At 34.2% G+C, this 18,321-nt stretch overlaps 1 protein-coding gene across 1 annotated transcript in view; it reads left to right on the forward strand.

Annotated features, from left to right (window-relative positions):
- The window catches only part of DCC (DCC netrin 1 receptor), a 770,973-nt gene that overhangs the window by 141,532 nt on the left and 611,120 nt on the right, over positions 1 to 18,321 (forward strand). Inside the window, exon 4 of the mRNA XM_063076686.1 lies at positions 3,830 to 4,114. Coding sequence (XP_062932756.1) covers positions 3,830 to 4,114 — 285 coding nt within the window. The remainder of the gene's footprint in view (positions 1 to 3,829; positions 4,115 to 18,321) is intronic.

The following is an 18,321-nucleotide window of genomic DNA, read 5'->3' on the forward strand; positions in this document are numbered from 1 at the left end:
ACTCTGTGGAGATAAAATATAGAAAACATATACACAAATGCACAAACACTTTTCAGGCTTTTATTTATATACTTTATGTTAAAGTATATGTAAGTTATGATTACTATAAAAATTCAAAAGGTGGAGAGATGATTTTTTGGTAAGACCAGGAAAAAGAGGGATTTTTTTGGCTTGTATCTGAGGAGTGAAAGAGTTTTGATAGGTAGATGTTAGGGGAGAGGGTACTCCTTTTTACAGGAGGTACCATGAGAAATACAGTTAAGAGGGAGCCATGCTTAGGGCCTCGAGAAATATAAAGGATTTGAGAATTGTTTTGCAGTTGTTGGAGATGAGCCTGGAAGGCATATTGTGTTGGATACGTGGTTATATCTTAGACAAAAACTCTTTGCCCTGCATTTGGGGCATAAGACAATTCCAGAAAAATTTGGGACTGTCAGAGTTTCCTGAGTGAAGCCAAAACTTTGGTGATTGAGGAACTTTGATCTTTTGACTATATTTGGAATGGATTTGAGTGAGAAAAAAGGAGAGACAGAAAAACCATTTCTGCTATGACTGCAATGGATCAGATGTGATTTAATGAGTCTAAACCAGGTTTTTTCCATGTGCAGGCTCTTGTTGAGTAGGTAATTATTTTTTTATGAGAATCTAGTTAAAATTATACCTGTTCTCTATGAATGAAGTGAGGGAATCATTTGTACTGCATTAGGACATTAAATGACTGTTCTGAAAATACTGTATTTTATTCTTATGAGTTTCAGTGAGTTTAATGTTCATTACTAGATGCATGCCTTGAAAATATAATCCTAACTTGATAGCCTACAACTTCTTCTTTTAAGACTGTTGCTGGTTTGTTATACCACCATGAGATGTAAGTGCTAAAATTTAGCATAATATTGGGAGCATTAATTCAAGCCATATACAGCCTTGTAAACTTAGAATTGCTTTTTGATGTGTCAAGTTTCCTTTGTAGAGACAAAAAGGAAAAACTACAGATCATGCTTATAATTTCCCACTATGACAAATAATCAACTATTTGAAATTTCCATACATTGCATTGTTAACTTTTAAATAGGATGCAGTTCTGATCCTTGCTTATTAAGCTGCAAATCACCATAGAGTGTGTACTGAATAAGAATGCAGAATAGTAGCTAATTCCATTAAGTATAATTATATTAATATGCAATTTCATGCCCTGTGTATGATTCTTCCAGCTAGAAGAAGTATACATAGGGAACCGATTGCTGAGTATCAGTTTGAGTTATTTTTCGTTTTATATTTTATTCTATGTTCAAGAACTTACTTACAAGTGCAATTTTTTTTAATATCACTGACATTCAGATGTAAAGTAGATGTTTTAAATTTATCCAATGTGTGTAACTTACACAGAACCATATATTGGAATATATAAAAGTATCCAGATTTTTATCAACTTACCAAAAATATTTTATTCTTACCTACATTTATAAAATATATAACCTGTGTATATGGAAAATTTATCCTTTATTATATTTTCTTATCTACAAAATAAAATATTAGGAATGAAGACCAAGAAGAAAACTATTAAATGAAAAGGTTAGAAATTTTTTTGAAACCTTTTGGACTACCAAAACCTAACAACATACACCACTGCTCTTCGCAGTTTCACTTTTGTTGTATATTCAAACCATTCTCTGTTCCAATACATGCTTTAAATACTTACCCAAGCCAATCAGTACTAGATCAATGTACTTCTTCTTTTGATTCAGAACTATACACTTCAAACAGCCTAGAAATTGGACTTTGAGCAATGAGCCAGGAATTAACTGATTCCTTTCGTTCTTCACCCAGTGGTAGGTCCAGCACAGTTAAAGAGAACAGAACTAGGCAAGTGGCTGGTGTCCACTGTAGAAACAACTGTAGTGTTGATCCAGGTTGCTCCATGGATCCAGATTCCAGAGGCTTTGCTTAGGAATCACATGAATAATTTTAGTATCTATATGTGTGGAATACATTTCAATTGATGAATCAGTCGATCAATATTAAGGTTTCTGCATGGTTTAAAATTAATCATTCTTACTAGAAAGAACAAACTTAATATTACATCTGAAGGATTGCAGGTCTGTTTATAGGGGTGTAGCTATAATAAGTGGTATGCCTTCAGCAGCTAGTACTTATTACACATGTGATACTGGTGTAATTTCCTGTTTCATGGATTCAGTTATTCTGTGGTTCAAAGGCTCTAATTCCTAAAAAGGACATGAAATTGCACTTTCACCTAGGGAAGCAGACTTCCCTATAGTATTTTTCAGTGTCTCTCATATTGAGTTATGATGTTTGACTCAGGCAATTTTGCCTTGCCCTTTTGGCCTCGGCAAGATTTTTTATTCAATTGTATGGAAAATGAGGTTTGTGAGAATTAATAGACCCAAATTGAAACTAATAATAGTTAACACTGAACACAGTAGAGTTTGTTATTGACTAAATATTGATAGAAAATCAAAACTTCTTGACAAAATTTAAACATGGACCTGAGAAATTTTGACTTATATAAAATAAATATATAAAATAAAAATTATAGTAACATGAAATATGATTCCTAAAACTTGACATGAACTCCGAAAAGATGAGTGAATAAAATTTCATTGTGAAATGCACAGACGATGAAAACAATCCATTTACTATTAAAATGAAAATCGAAATATCAGAATATAACTGTGATGAAAAGAGTATGAATCAAGACATTAAAATTGTTTGGTTGATAGCTCTAGAAAATAAAATTGCCAATGATCTATTAATAATGGCATAATTCATAGAAATATGCTTGTCTGTAATCATTAAACAAACAAACAAAAAAACAAAAGGTTTTCATAGTCAGAAGATCAGGATCACAAATATCCACTTGTTCATTAAAGGTGGTTCAAGAGGGCAGGATTAAGATAGCTTCCACCCCTCTTATGTGTAACATCATGGTGGAGAAAGCTTCTCTCTCATCATCCTTGTAATCAGTCATGGGCAGTTTATTTCTCTTCTTTTTACCCTTCATTTACTTAATCATTCATGTGAATGCATCATTTTCACATGTTATTCTATATGAACCTTATAGTGGTTGTGTGAGTTAGCTATTATCCCATTTTATAGCCCAAAGAAATGAAACAGGTTACTGAAGGACTCATACATAATAGTGGCCCCACCAGGCTAGAAACATAGGCTATTCTATTTCGAACTTCAGGATTTTTCTGCAACTCCACAGCACACCAAGAAAATACTGATGGAATTTACCTTAAGCAGTCAACCCATAAAAGATTATTCTCTGCTTCTATAATTAGTGGCTAATATCACCTGTCTTTCTTGAAACTGCTTTGGGTTATTCCATATAACCAGTGCTTCATAAATCTCTATGACTTCATAGTCCTTTGCCCAAAGTTGTGAAACAAGAAAGGCATAGGACCAGGAGTCGGAAGAACCAGGTCCCATTTGCAGGACTGTCATATTATAACCATGTGAACTTGTGTTGGAATTTCACTTCTCTGACCCACAATTTCCTCATGTATAAAATTAGGCTGATTTTACTGCTCTGTTTATTTTGCAAGGCTGTTTTATTAACCAATAACAAAGCAGTAAGCTTCTAGAGATGAATAGCAATGTCTTCAGCAATTTTTTCTAGCCACAGAACCTACTGTAGTACCAGCCAGATAGAGTGGTAAAGTGTGAAGAGCAAAGAGATGAGACTTGAAAAAATACCTTGTGAAATATAGTTTTCTATAAAGAATACAAGGGGTGATTATCTTTATTTGTGATTATTGTGCCTCATCTGAAAGACCTATCCCTTCCTTTTTTGTTTTTTCCCTAGGACCACTGAGGTTCCTTTCCCAGACAGAATCTGTCACAGCCTTCATGGGAGACACAGTGCTACTCAAGTGTGAAGTCATTGGGGAGCCCATGCCAACAATACACTGGCAAAAGAACCAACAAGACCTGACTCCAACCCCAGGAGACTCCCGGGTAGTGGTCTTGCCCTCTGGAGCATTGCAGATCAGCAGACTTCAACCTGGGGACATTGGAATTTATCGATGCTCAGCTCGGAATCCAGCCAGCTCAAGAACAGGAAATGAAGCAGAAGTCAGAATTTTATCAGGTATTGGCGATGTTCTTTATTCTCTACAGAACGAGATTCTCCCGAATAGTTCAAACAACCACTTTTCTTTTAACAAATATTTTGTAATCATTGTAAGTTCTGTATTATTCATTTGGTCTTTGTTTTATATTGTTTCTTCTGTTCTTGATTAGGCATTAGACGAGTGTATGCCAAAAACCATCCTTATTTTTCCATGTCTTGTTATTGAAGTTTTTGGAGAAACAGGCATCTCTCCTTGAATTTGGCCTCCTTCAGTCAGCTGTTTATTCCCTCATTCCATTAACGTTCAGTGGGTGCTTCTTTGTGCAAGGCCCATTGCTAAGCATTTCTTATGCATTTTTTCACTTTCCTCTGATAACAGTCTAAGAGGTAGTTGTTGTTATCCCCGTTTTCAAAGGATGAAGGTCAGGATTAGCAAGATTAAGAACCTCCCCTAAATTCATATTGAACAATCCTTTACTCATCCTTTCTCATCCTCATTGCTGAGAAGCACTGTGCTAAGTACTAGGGATAGGACAGTGACTAAGACTGTCACAGAACCTGGCCGATTAGAGTTCTGGGTGAACACAGACATACAGTTATTACAATAAAGTGTGATTAATATTATGACAAGGAAAGTTGTTTCTCTTCATCTCTTATTATCCTTTCTCTTTGGCTAATCGTTAAGACTGACTCTGGCTTCATTTTCCTGTCCTGAATAACCAGAAGTTGGATTGGCTGTTCTCTAAGATATCTTCTTTGCTACTATTATATATCTATGCAATATCTACTTTCTCATTTGGTCTTCCTCGTAAGGCTTACTTAGACTTACTTGTGAGAACCACAAAAAGGCACATACTTGGGTAATTAGGACCGCTGCTTATCGAAACATGGGTACTGGCTCTGACTGCACTCTTAACTGTGTGTGGTTATCACAAGTACTTCAGCTATACAGAAGGTAACATTTCTAAGTCATTCTAAAAGCAAACTGGCAATGTGATTGAAAAATTCCAGGTGCTTTACTAAGAGCATCTCTAAAACCTCTCTCTAACTCTTCTGTATATTCTTTCCTCCATTAGTCACAGGGATACCAAGTTAAATGTGTCAATAATCAACAACGACATTGTTTCATTCCATCCACCAGGCAGGGATAGTTGCAAATACAACATTTATTTCTAACACTTACATGCATTTATTTAGGCATCCATTACCTACACAAAAATTTGAAATATTTATATTCACATATCATTAATTATGCATCTGTTGAGTCAATCAGATGGCAAGCCAAGGTAAACCACATAGAAAATTGGCAAGAATTTGTTTGATTAACTTAATGTGACAGAGAGGTCTATTTTCCACTGATATTAAGAAATCAAGTTGGACTAATCAAATATAAACTTGAAATAAAAAGTTTTGAAAGATGCAGAGACATAAGCATCAAATCACCAGTTAACTTTATTTATTCACTTTGTAAAACACTGCATTGTAATCCATGGAGATTTATTTAAAGTCAAATTTCATATTGTTAATTTGGCTAAAATTGGGAACATGTTGGTATACTTTGGAGGTGTGTGAGTATTTCTTTCCTAAATGAAAACTGTAATTTTTTTAAACATTACATCTAATGAAAATTTTTATCTAAGTCCTATGAATTCAAATATAAATTTAAAAAAGAATTATGAGCTGGGTAATGCACACACACTCACCCACACAAAGTGTTGTCATACATGATTAAGCCTTTCTTGTGTGCTGTTGACCACATAAATGACCTGCTGATGGCGCATGTGCTTGACCCATTTATCCTCAAGTTTGCAAGTTGGTATAGAGGTCAAATACACAGATCCACAGTTAATGCAAGATTGAGTGATAGAACAAGTGAATAAATGAATGAATGAATGAATGGTCAATCCCAGCTTCTCTTAGTTGCCACTTATAGTTCTCTCATTTTTAAAGTCATTCTAATCCTTTCTGAATCAATTTTTACTTTCTGTAAGTACTAGTTTGAGGCACTAATAAATTACATACATATATTGCCCATTCTCTAACTCTTTTTTAATTAGGGAGGATAGAATCAATTCAAATAGAAATCCATCATATTATTAACATGATTTTGGAACACTGAAGGTGGTACCAGAATGGTTAACACTCTTCAAAAAAAAAAAAAAAAAAATACACACACACACACACACACACACACATATACATATATTATTCCACTGCCAATAAAGTACCAAGTTGACTGGTGAAGTTATTTAATTCTTGATTTTGTTTGAAAAATAAATGTTAATTTGAAGTTTTGTAACTTTGCCCAACACTGTTTTTACCATAGTTCATAAGAGAGTTTTTGAATTTGTATGTATGTATTTACAGAGAGTTACCTAGTTTTGAATAACACTTAATTTAATGTACTTATTCAAGTCTATGTGAAACATAATTCAAGTTGCCCCTATTATACATCAGGTACCTATTATCACCAAGTAACTAAGATCAATTAAATTCAGATTTTAATAACTAAATAATAGTTTTAAAGTGCTTTCAGCAGCCAGTTTCAGTTCATTCATTAAATACATACTTTATTCAACAAACGTTTGAATGCATCTTATATACCTGCAATCTTGCTGGTTGCTAGTAATGAAATGTTGGAAGACTATGCCTTAAAACAGCTTAAAGTCCAGGAAGGCAAAATATATAAAGCAAGTAGGCTGTGAAAGAAGAAAGCAAAGAGTACCATTGCCCTGCTTAAGAGAAATACTATTATGCCAATCTTGAAGAACAAGTAGTAGCTAGGCAAAGAAAAGTCTGCACCAGGAAATAAGAGCAGCATGAGTCAGGTATAGAAAAAAGAGAGATGGAAGCTTTCTCAGGAAACAGCACCTATTGTGTTTGGCTCATAGAAGCAGTGGAGAGGGACAAGCTGGAAGTAAGGGAGTTAAACTGGGAAGGAAGATAAGGTAAAATACTACTGCATTAATCCTGAGGAGAGCTGACCAGAGCTGCTACTAAGGCAGTATCAGAAGGGATTCGGAAATGGAAATGATTCTGGAGATACATACCGGAAACATACCTGGTGCGGCTTATGAAGAACGGGGATGGAATCCAGGCTCAGACCAAAGCTAGATAGTGGCACTTTCACTGAGATCTGGAGTGGGAGAGTGGTGTTATTGTGTTTAAGATATATAATAGATTTTAAAAAGAGATTTTCCCATAACATTTTATCTTTTCAAGATTAAAAGAATTATTGTTTCATTCAAAGACAGGAAAATTTGTAACTAATTTAATTTTCTGATTAATCTTTTAAGACAAATTGAATTTTCACTTATGAGGAATTACACATTTTTAACAGTAAGTTAGTAGTAAACTATTGTAAAAAAAATTTAAACATCTACAACAAAACACTAAGTAATATTTTAGATATTGGTAAATGTCTTACTGCATGTGATGGAGAGTATACGATGGACTGAAGCGGCTGTGGTTGTCAGTGTACTTTTTCATTTCTCATCAAATGTGAGTGCCAGGCAGGAGACTGAACAGCAGAATTATGTCTGCTTTGGGCACTAGGTTAACTAAAATAACTGGCCCCTACACTGGAATTCTTATTTCAGTTTTTTTAATGGCCTAATTGAATTAATCAATTGGTAATTCAATGTATTGTTCATTCATTTATCCACAATTAAATGACTCTGGGCCCTGTATAGATCTGAACTAAATATCTGTATAATTAGAGAAATTAGCTTTTTTTTTTTCTTTCAGAAATTGGAATTTTATAAAAAGTGGTTCTCTCTTATATCCATAAAATGATACAACTTATGGCAAGTATAGAGGCATTAGCTTCTAATGGAATAAATTGGACTAAAAATATATTTTGAATAATTTTTCTCTATAATATTTATTTTTACTGAAATAAATGTTAATGAAAACCATTCCAAAATTCATCTTATTTAAGAGAAAAATTCTGTTTTTAATTTTAAAGTAAGTAGTTTCAGACTTTTGTTTATCTCTAGGAATTTATTACTAACTCAATGATGCATTAAACTTTTTAGTTCATTACAAAAAAATACATATATGTTTGGTCTTCATCCCCATTTTCTGACATAATAGATACTAAAACTCTTTGGAATCTCTGGAGTGATGAGAGTCTTTAAAACTCTTAGGAATCTCTGGAGTGATAAGAGAGTCTTTTGCATGCTAAGGAGATAACTGGTGACTGGGAGACCCTTGTTATCTTCAGGATGGGGCTGGTCACCTGGAAGACCAAAGCATGATTAGAGAGTTGGGACTTCAGCTCCACCCACCAACCTCCAAGGAGAGGATATGGGCTAAAGGTTAAGCTGATCACCAATGGTCATTGATTTAATCTATCATGCCTATGTAATAAAGCCTCCATAAAAACCCAAAAGGATAGAGTTCACATGAGCTTGTGCATAGCTAAACATGTGGAAGTTCCTGGAAGGTGGCTTGCCTGAAGAGGGCATGGAAGCCCTCTTCATGCTTTGCCCTGTGCATCTTTTCCATCTGGCTATTCACCAGTATCCTTTGTAATATCCTTTATAATAAATGGGTGAGAATTAAAAACAAACAAACAAACAAACAAACAAACAAACAAAAACTTTTCAGTTTGACTAATTGTTACTTATATTTGAAAATTAATTATTATTACAAGCTATTTTTAGTAACTTTTACAGACTAATGTAGGGGATAATAAAGGAAACACATTCTTTGCTGTTTAAATTTACATTCAAGCCACATAGTTAATTCACGTAGCCATATGAGGAACATAAGGCAGGGAAGTGTAACTTCAGGTAAATTCAGATTCCAAATAAACATTGACAAGGAATAAATCAACTCTAGGTGGACAATTTTCAAAGTCTTTATAGATGATTACTTTTCTAGATCATAAGGTGAGAACTATTTGTAGAATGATCCCAGTGGATGACAAATCTGAAATGAGAAATTGAACTCACCATATGGAGAGCTTTGAATCTTGTGTCCAGGAATTTAGCCTTGATTCTATTTTTATTGATGGTTGGAGGTCTTTGGTTTTTGAGCAATGGATATCCTAACATAAACATACATACAAAGAAACAGAAACAAGAAAGTGAAGAGCAAATCAGATTAATGTATTACTTGATCTTTTTGTACCATTCTTAATGCTTTTCGCTGCCTTGAAAGCTTTTGCAGTTTGCTTTCTTTGTTTAGGCTAATTTTGAATAGAACTATTTCTTATACCAGGCTATGAAAGGGCACTTTTAGTTTTTCATAGAAGCAAGATGGATAAAATGGTTTCTTGTACAGCTCTCGTATATACTTAGGAAAGAATGAAATATATGACCATATTATGCTTAATCCGTGTGAAGTCCATGTTTCCTAGATTTTATATCAGATTTAATCCAGATTGCATAAAAATGTCTACATATGGACTATCACAATTCATTTCCATGGATTCTGTTCATATTGAGTTAATATTGACACATTAATAAATATTTAAAATTCGCTATTTGAACTATGTACTATTGAAATAAATGGTTGAGAGTATGTGATCTGACACCAGAGTGATTAAATACAAATCTTGCTTTTACCACTTACTAGTTGTGCAGTTTAGGGCAAGGTACTTTATCTAAATCTTAATTTATCTTGCAAAATGCAGAGGATAATACCATATATTTCATAGGGTAGTTGTGAGGTTTAAATTGGACAGGCTAAATACAATGCTTGAAATTTCTAAGTTTTCACTAGCTATTATAATTATTTCGGTACTTTAGAGATGCCAATCTTAAATAATTTGATTCATATATCAAGATCGTTTCTCTAGTAATAAATTACCTGATTTTAGTCCTGAGTATCTTAAGTAATTATGTACTTGTAGTTAATTACACATGTTTTATGCTATTTATCCATAGTTCTGTCTAGTTTCTGCATTTTCTATTCATGTCTAGGAGAAGCCAGAGTCTCCTATGACTATTTCCTATCTTGTAACTCACTGCTACCTGATTTTTACCCTTACCTTTCCATCAACATCATTTATTTTGTTGTATGATACAGTGCGAGAGGCAATGGCCTAGAAATAGGAGTCAGAGGATAAATAAGCCTTCTATATTTAATCTTCATTAGCCATTAGCAATTCACTTAATCCTCTAAAATACTTAGTTTCCTTATCTGTTAAGAGAAGAGTTTGGACTAGATCAGCCTTTTTGAATCTATCTTCTAACAAGGATCTTATTTTTATTTCACTCCACATTCAGCCCCAACCCTGTCTTTATAATCCCAAAGTTTAAGAGTTCAAGTTGCTAGACGAACTCCGATCATTAAATACCACAAGGCCATGCTATAACACAATAATTTATGGCCACAAATCAATCTCATAAAATATGGGATTGTCCTAACTTTACTTTATTTTATTTTTGTCCTAATTTTAGATTAATTAAGAAAATAGTTTTAAGTTGGTTTATATTGTCACAAAAAGCACATCAAACGAAGATAGTATACTTCCTATTGTGTACATCTGATGAAGTGCTATGTGTCATTATGGACCTCCTCCCTGCTGGATGATAACTTTAATCTGTCCTCTTTGGGAAAGAGGTCTGGGCAGAGCACAGGAGTTAATGGACAATCATGTTATATTGGGAGTAGTTATGGTAGGTCAGACCTTTTGCCCAATGTGAGATAACTGAAATAACCAGTGTTTCCTATGGAGATGATGAAATTCCATTTGGATGCAACAAAATCTAATGTTTGTAAGCCTGAATTTACTGTGCATTAATAGACAATTTGTTCGATTTTAAATTTGTTAAAAAGTAATTTTTCATGTCTCAGGGCTATTTTGAGGGATATCCACAAGGCCCAGGATTCCAAGTTGAAAACCAAAATACAGGGGGACCTATCACATTTTTCTTGCCATGTCACCAATGATCTTCCCCTCATCGAATCCACTAGTTTTTTCTATTTTCATTCTTGACCTTGAATGATGTTTGATATTGATTATATTATCTCCTCTTAGTGCCCACTTCCTGAAAGTTTACTATTTCCCACAAGGTCAAAAGCAAAAACAATATACAGTACTTGGGATTATCCTCTACATAGAGGAATGAATATTTCTTAGAAAGGAGAAAGCCTGTCTTTTCCCAAAAGTCTGTTGGGCAACATATGGTCAGTTCTGCATTTACTAGGACTATGACATTTAGCATCCCTGGGTGGGTAGACTGAAGAGTCAGATAATCATCTCCAACCATAGACAAATAAGAAACATTTCTTGAGGGTATGTGGAAGCCTAACCTATAAACCATGAGTGCGAAAGTCACGAAAAATAGTGAAAAGACATATAGAGCTCGCTTTCCTCTCTGGTCTTATTTGATATCAACTTATTTCTGCAGCATTAGGAAAGACATACCTTAGTTATAGGCCTACCTTTATTGATTCAACATTGGCTAAATAAAAATAATTATAAAACTTTGGTTCATTTCCAAAAACAAGAGCTGGAATTAGAAACTCATTACTTTTCTGGAAAGATTTTAATGCTGTTTTATGCATATATATATAAATTATGAAGATTTTTAGATTCCCTAAACTAACTTTGACACATCATAATGACATTTGTTTTCTGTGATTCTACTGTCAGCTGCAAATTTAAAAAAAAAAAAAAAATCATTCTAAAAACGAAAAAAATCATTTCCTTCAGACCTGCTACAACATGAAACTGATAGACTCAAAATTTGCCTGTGAGACAGAAGGGACATAGCCATACGCCAGTGATAAGAATAGTTGCTCTCCTTTCTTCTTCCAAACTCTAACTACAAATAGCAATATGTGTGTGTACATGGAGAAAGAAAGAGGAAATATGAACAGATGTAGGAATATTTACAGAAAGGGAATGCCATTTTTAGTACCAAACTAGTGTAAATGAGGAAGTAAAATAATAGAATCATAGAATGATGAATGATAGCTCCTGAAAAATGACTCCCTTTTCTCTCTGTGTTCAAAGCTCCTTGGCTTACAGCCAGATGGATTTTTTCATTTTTTTATTCAACAAATTCCGATTCTTGCAATCAGTCTGGATTAGGCTGGTTCTTCAATAAAAAATATTTTAAACACAAAGTTAGAAGAAGTTTCATGGTCCTTTTCACTCGAAACACTTTGCAATACCTGCTGGTATTCAAAGACACGTGGCATTGTACTGCTGAATTTCCTAAACTGGAACTAGATAGGGGATGGCTAAGGAGCCAGTAGGTGAACAGTAGGTTAGCTTGAAATTGAGAATGCAGATAGAGGAAACTACCTGTGTGAAGTTAAATTAATTTGTAACTTTTATGCCTGGGAAGAAATCAAAGAGAATACCCCAGGGTAGCCTGCAGTGCCCTTTCATTTCCAATTGGGAAAGTGTTTGATATTCCATTGAGCAGGAATTTAATAAAGAAAACCAAGAAGTACACAATGAGATAAAGCAGGTTTGCATAAAAATTAAAAGCAACTACTGGTTATTTTGAAAAAAGACAGTTAAGTTGTGAAAACTGGTATTTTTTTTCTTGCTGACATAGATGCCAGCAGTCCATAATTGAATTTCTCTACACATCAGTTATTCTTTAAATCCAGCACCATAAATTTAGTTTTGACTATCCTAAATAATAGTTTAGGAAAATGGCCTTATTAAATGATAGTCATCACAGGGCGATTGTGCATTATAGTTTGCCTGGAGTTGTCTCCATTACATCCGGTGTCCTAGAATAATTATGAAGTTTCCTTACACTTTAAAGTGTCCCAGGTTGGATAATTTATATAGTCAACCTAGTCATCTACCTAGTCATGAGGCAAGGCAAAATTATGTGGACCCTTAAGGCATATGGGAAACTCTGTGAATGTGGAAGATGAGATCTAGCTCCCAGCTGGCCTCACAGACTCAATTAACTTGACCATGTCTAATAATAACCTTTTTTTAAACAACATATGCCTTTAAACAGAAAACACTTGATGTGGATTGTGTCCCCCATGTTTTATCTATTAGTAGTTTTATCCCCATGAGACTGTTAAGAGGATGGGAAATCCTATTATGGTAATTGAAAAGTGGAGCCTTGAAGAGGTGATTAGATTCGGAAGGCCATGCCTAGTGAATGGATTAAAAGTGGTGGTCATGGGCATGGTTCTGAGGCCTTAAAGAGGAGGGTGAAGGAAGAGTTTAGTGTCTCTCTCTGCTCTTCCATTTTCTGCCATGTGAGACCCCTGCACATTGCTCTAAAGCCACCAGCAAAGAAGAACCTCAGCAAATGTGTTCCCTGGGCTTTGGACTTCCCAGCCTCCAAAACTATAAGCAATAAATTTCATTTTCTTATAAATTACCAAGTTGCAAGTATTTTGTTATAAGCAACAGAATGGACTAATATACTCTCTTCATTTTCACTAGTATGCCTTCCTCATGCCTTGTTAGTGCATGGACCTTGATGAGAGTTAAGTTTTTATTTCTGAATATGTTAAATGTAGGTATATGGATCAAGTTATATAATCCAAGATGCTTCTTGACTTTTAGTAAACTATTGCTGAAAGATAGCGATTGGACATATTTAAGTTTTGCACCAACCTCCCAAATGCAAAATAATAGCAATAACAACAACAACAGTAATAATGAGAAGAAGAGGGGGTAGAGGAGGAGAAAGAAAGGAAGGAAGAAGGGGAAGGGAAGGGGAAGGAAGAGAAAAATGAAATACATTTAACTTATCAATTTCTAATTGAAAGATGCAAAATTATTTCCATGTTGGAAAGAAGTGGGCTTCTTGAGTGTTTCAGAAGAATAAATAATTTGGTGAGACTGAGTCTTTATCAGTTCTCAAAGTACAGTCCACAGACCTGTGGGGTTTTTTGAGATGTTTTCAGGAGATCTGCAAGGACATACCTATTTTAATACTTCAAGAACAATAATATTTGCTGCCGAGGATGAAATTCAAGTTTTAGATTAAAATTAAAAATTCCAAAATTTTTATCTACCACAGAGAAACTGATAATTTCCCAACATTAAAAGACTTTTCTGATAGGATTGGTGGTAATGGTAACAAGCAAAATTTTTTGGTGTTCTATAACTGTATGTGTCCACATTTGAAAGATCTCTCTAATACAGCATACCATTCCAAATGACCAGTGTATTAGTCCATTTTTTGTTGCTTATAACAAAATACCTGAAACTGGGTAATTTATAAAGAAAGGAAATTTATTTCTTACAGAGTTGGAGGCTGGGAAGACCAAAGTCAAGGTGTGCACCTGGTGAGGGCCTTGTTCTTGGGGGGGAGTCTCTACAGAGTCCTCTGGTGACCTAGGGTGTCACAGTGTGTCAAGGGGAAAGAGCCCTGATTAACGTGCTCACTTGCTCTCATAATAAAGCCACCAGTTCACATTCATGATAACCCATTAAACCATTGACCTATTACTCCATGAATGGATTAATCCATTCATGAGAACGTAATCCTCACAATCCAATCACTTTTAAAGGCCTTATCACTCAACACTGCCACATTGGAATTCAAGCTCCCAACATGAGCTTTGAAGAGGACAAATATTCAACCCATAGCCACTAGTGATTGATGCAACAAAATCATGCCTGGGTAAAAGATCTATTCAAAGTACACATAACATAGCACAAAATGTTTATCAGTATGATATGAGATTCCACATTACAATTAACGTTCAAGAAACTGCTTATTGACTTCTGGTATAGTGTTAAAGAATAATATCTACAATTATCTTAAAAGACTATCAAAATCTAGCTCTCTTTTCCAAATATATATCTGTTAGAGGTCAGATTGTTTTCATGTAATTCAGCCAAAACATTTCAGAACAATGTGACTACAGAAATAACATAAGAATCCAATTATTTTTTATTAAATTGCTCATTGAAGAAACCTAAAAAATGTAAAGAACTATCACTACTCTTAGTAATATTTATTTTTGTTTTGTAAAATATAGTTTTTTTAAGAAATATTATTTATGGTAAGATATGAACACATATTTAATAAATAAATATATTTTTTAAAATCTCTGTTTTGATTGTTAACATGGTAAATATTTATAGCTGTAACCTATATAAACAAAAGATTTTGGAGGTATTCAATAAATTTTTATAGTGCAAATGGTTCCTGATACCCAACGGTTTGAGATCCACTGTCTACATCATTATTCTCTTTCTAAGTGATTGCAGATCAGTCTTCTTCAACTAAGATAATAAATTAAGATGAAGTAGGTCAAAATTTCCATTAAAAAAAAAAGTTAAGAGGAAAGAAAGAGAGAAAGGAAAGCATGCATAGCAAATACAACGTTGCCATATGGTGGTTCTACACTTTAAGGCAATCTGTGTACTTGAAGATCAGTATCACTGTAATGACTGTTTTCTCTTTCTTTATTTGCTTACTACCCTCATATTCCCTGGAAAGATTAGCTGTACTGCCACCAGGATAAGAAATAGGCTGGGTCAAGGAATCAGGCTAACATTTTCTCCCCAACAGAAAAAAAAAGCTAAACTTAGTTTTAGTCCAAGCAAAGCATGACTGCTTGTAATCAACTTAGAAAAATAGTTGCATAATTTTGTCCATTCACTTTCATGAGTATCACATTAAAGAAGTCTGCCTTTTGGTTTTTAATATAAAAAGTTGACATTAGGAATAAAATCAATTTTTGCTGGGTTGATTGTAAATCTGTTGCCAAATATGTTTTCTAGGATCCACACTTGTATTTTTTCCCAGTTTTATTTTAAAACATGTCATATATACAATAAGAGTCTATGTAATGTTTGTAAAGTTTAAAGAATAAAAGCAAAATGACCATGTGTGTACCTGTTGCCCAATCTGTGATATAGAACATTACCAACTTGTATTCTGATGCCCTTTCTTATAATTCAGCTATGCTTATTAGATCACTGGAAAAGTTCTTTGTGTTATATTAGCTGAATAACTCCATTTTGATTTGAGTAGTCAGTGCGTATATAGTAAAAACACAAATGATTTTTATCAATAATTACTAATTCCATCATAGTTCAATTATAATCAATTTAATCAACAAGAGTCACTAAATTGAATTCCAGGTTCACACGTCCCAGGGCTTTTTCATCTATACCATTATGCAGTTTAGAGGGAAAATATTTCATTTGCTCTTAAATATTGCCTTGAGTTTTAGTAATTATCTTTTATATATTTTTTGCTCTTTGTGTAATTTCTATCCAGTTTACAACACTGAACTTTGAAATAACATTTCACTCTACAAATATTATGTGTTATTTTAAAAAACTTTACAAAATACAGAAAAATCCAAAGACAAAAATAAACACCACACATAATTCCATCACACAAAGTTAACCTGAACAATTGCATCTCCATCCAACTAATTTTAAAATATAAACACACTTTCTTAATATACCTCTAAACGTCACATTTTAAAGGAGAAAAATAAGGCAGATATTAAGTTTAATAATGTCTCTGCAAATAGCTAAAATCACTCTACAAAAGCAAAAAGCAAAACTCAAGCTAGAATAATGACAAAAAATAGTTACTTTGTATGTTTAATTGCTGGAATGGTTTTCTTTTGTTTTCTTTTTATGTACATGTATTAGTTTATTGATGCATAACAAACCAGTACAAAATTGAGTGACTTAGAATTTATTATCACTTATTGTTCTGTGGTTTATCTGAGCAGTTCCTCTGCTGGTTTCACTAGGGCTCATGCATGTATATTTGGCTGAGGGGGGAGATTCAAGATGGCCTCACACACATTTGGCAGTTGGTGCTGGCTGTTGGCTTGGGGCTCCAGTTATCCTCCATGTGGCTTCTCACCCTCCAGTTGGCTAGACTAACACAGTAGTGTCAGAGCAATGGCAGAAGCTGCAAGGCCTCTTGAGACCTTGGCTCCAGACCACAATCAGTCAGTCAAAGGAAGAAACAGAGCCATGCCAGATTTGCAACAGGGAAATAGACCCTCACTGTAGATAAGAGGAGATTCGAACATTTTTTGATCAGATTTAATCTACCACAATGTTGTAAAACATATGAAGTATTTACTACAATATTAAACATATTTTCTATTAGCTTTTGTGGGAACTTTGTTAATATTAGAATTTATTAGATTAGAAAAAGAGAAATATGTTTGAAGAAACAAAACCAAATTTCTCTGCCAAAAGCTGACTTTTTAATACATATAATCATGGTCACAAATGCTAATATCTATGAAGCCACAAAGGTAATAAATGTGACAGGAATGGGTCAGGTCACCATTGGGGTAATCTGGAATACATATGCTTTATCTAAAAAAAGTAATAGTAGATTTTATGCGTGTGTGTGTGTGTGTGTGTGTGTGTGTGTGTGTGTGTGTGTGTGTGACAATATGAGTTCAGTGATGTCAGAACACTGATATTTCAAAACAAGACAAAGTCCAGGAAGTTTTATTTTGTGGATTTCTGCAAACTGATTCTAAATTTTATATGGAAAGACAGTAGACTCCAAATAGTAAGCACTATAGTGAAGAAGAACAAAGTCAGAGGATAGATTCTACCTGAATTTAAGACTTACTATAAAGCTACAATACAAGACAGTATGATTTATTGTATTGGCAGAAGAATAGACAGATCAATGGAACAGAATAGATCTCCCAGAAATAGACCCAAAGAAATAGAGCCTACCAATCTTTGACAAAGGGGCAAAATCAAGTAGATAGAGAAAGGATAGTCTTTTCAACAAATGGTGCTGAAACATTGGACATCCATACACAAATAAAAATAGAAGGAGACCTAGACACAGACCTTACACATTTCCCAAAGATTAACTCAAAATGGATCATCAAACTAAAACACAAAATCATAAACTTCTAAAAGTTAACATAGGAGGAAAACTTGGTCATCTTGGATTTGGCAATAACTTTTTAGATACAATACATTAAAAATGATAGGAAAAATTGATGAGTTGAACTTTATCAAAATTAAAAATTTCTTGTCTGCAAAAGATCATGTTAAGAGAATGAAAAAAAATCCCAAAACCAAAAAACAAAACAAAACAAAAAAACAACCAGAGACAGAACTTATTTGCAAAATGCACATCTGATGATCTGGGCTGGGAGTTTCAAGATGGCGGTGGCCGCGGCAGTTGGCGCGGAGTAGCTGAGGTGGAAAAGGCGGCCACTGGGCCTCAGGCAGCTGGGAAACTTGTGGACCTTCCTCTTGCCATCTCTTAAGGGAGGACTGCTGCTGCTGACCGGTCGTGGGGGGTGACCGCCAC

This window comes from Cynocephalus volans, chromosome 13 (genome assembly GCF_027409185.1).
Source record: "Cynocephalus volans isolate mCynVol1 chromosome 13, mCynVol1.pri, whole genome shotgun sequence".
NCBI classification, from domain to species: domain Eukaryota; kingdom Metazoa; phylum Chordata; class Mammalia; order Dermoptera; family Cynocephalidae; genus Cynocephalus; species Cynocephalus volans.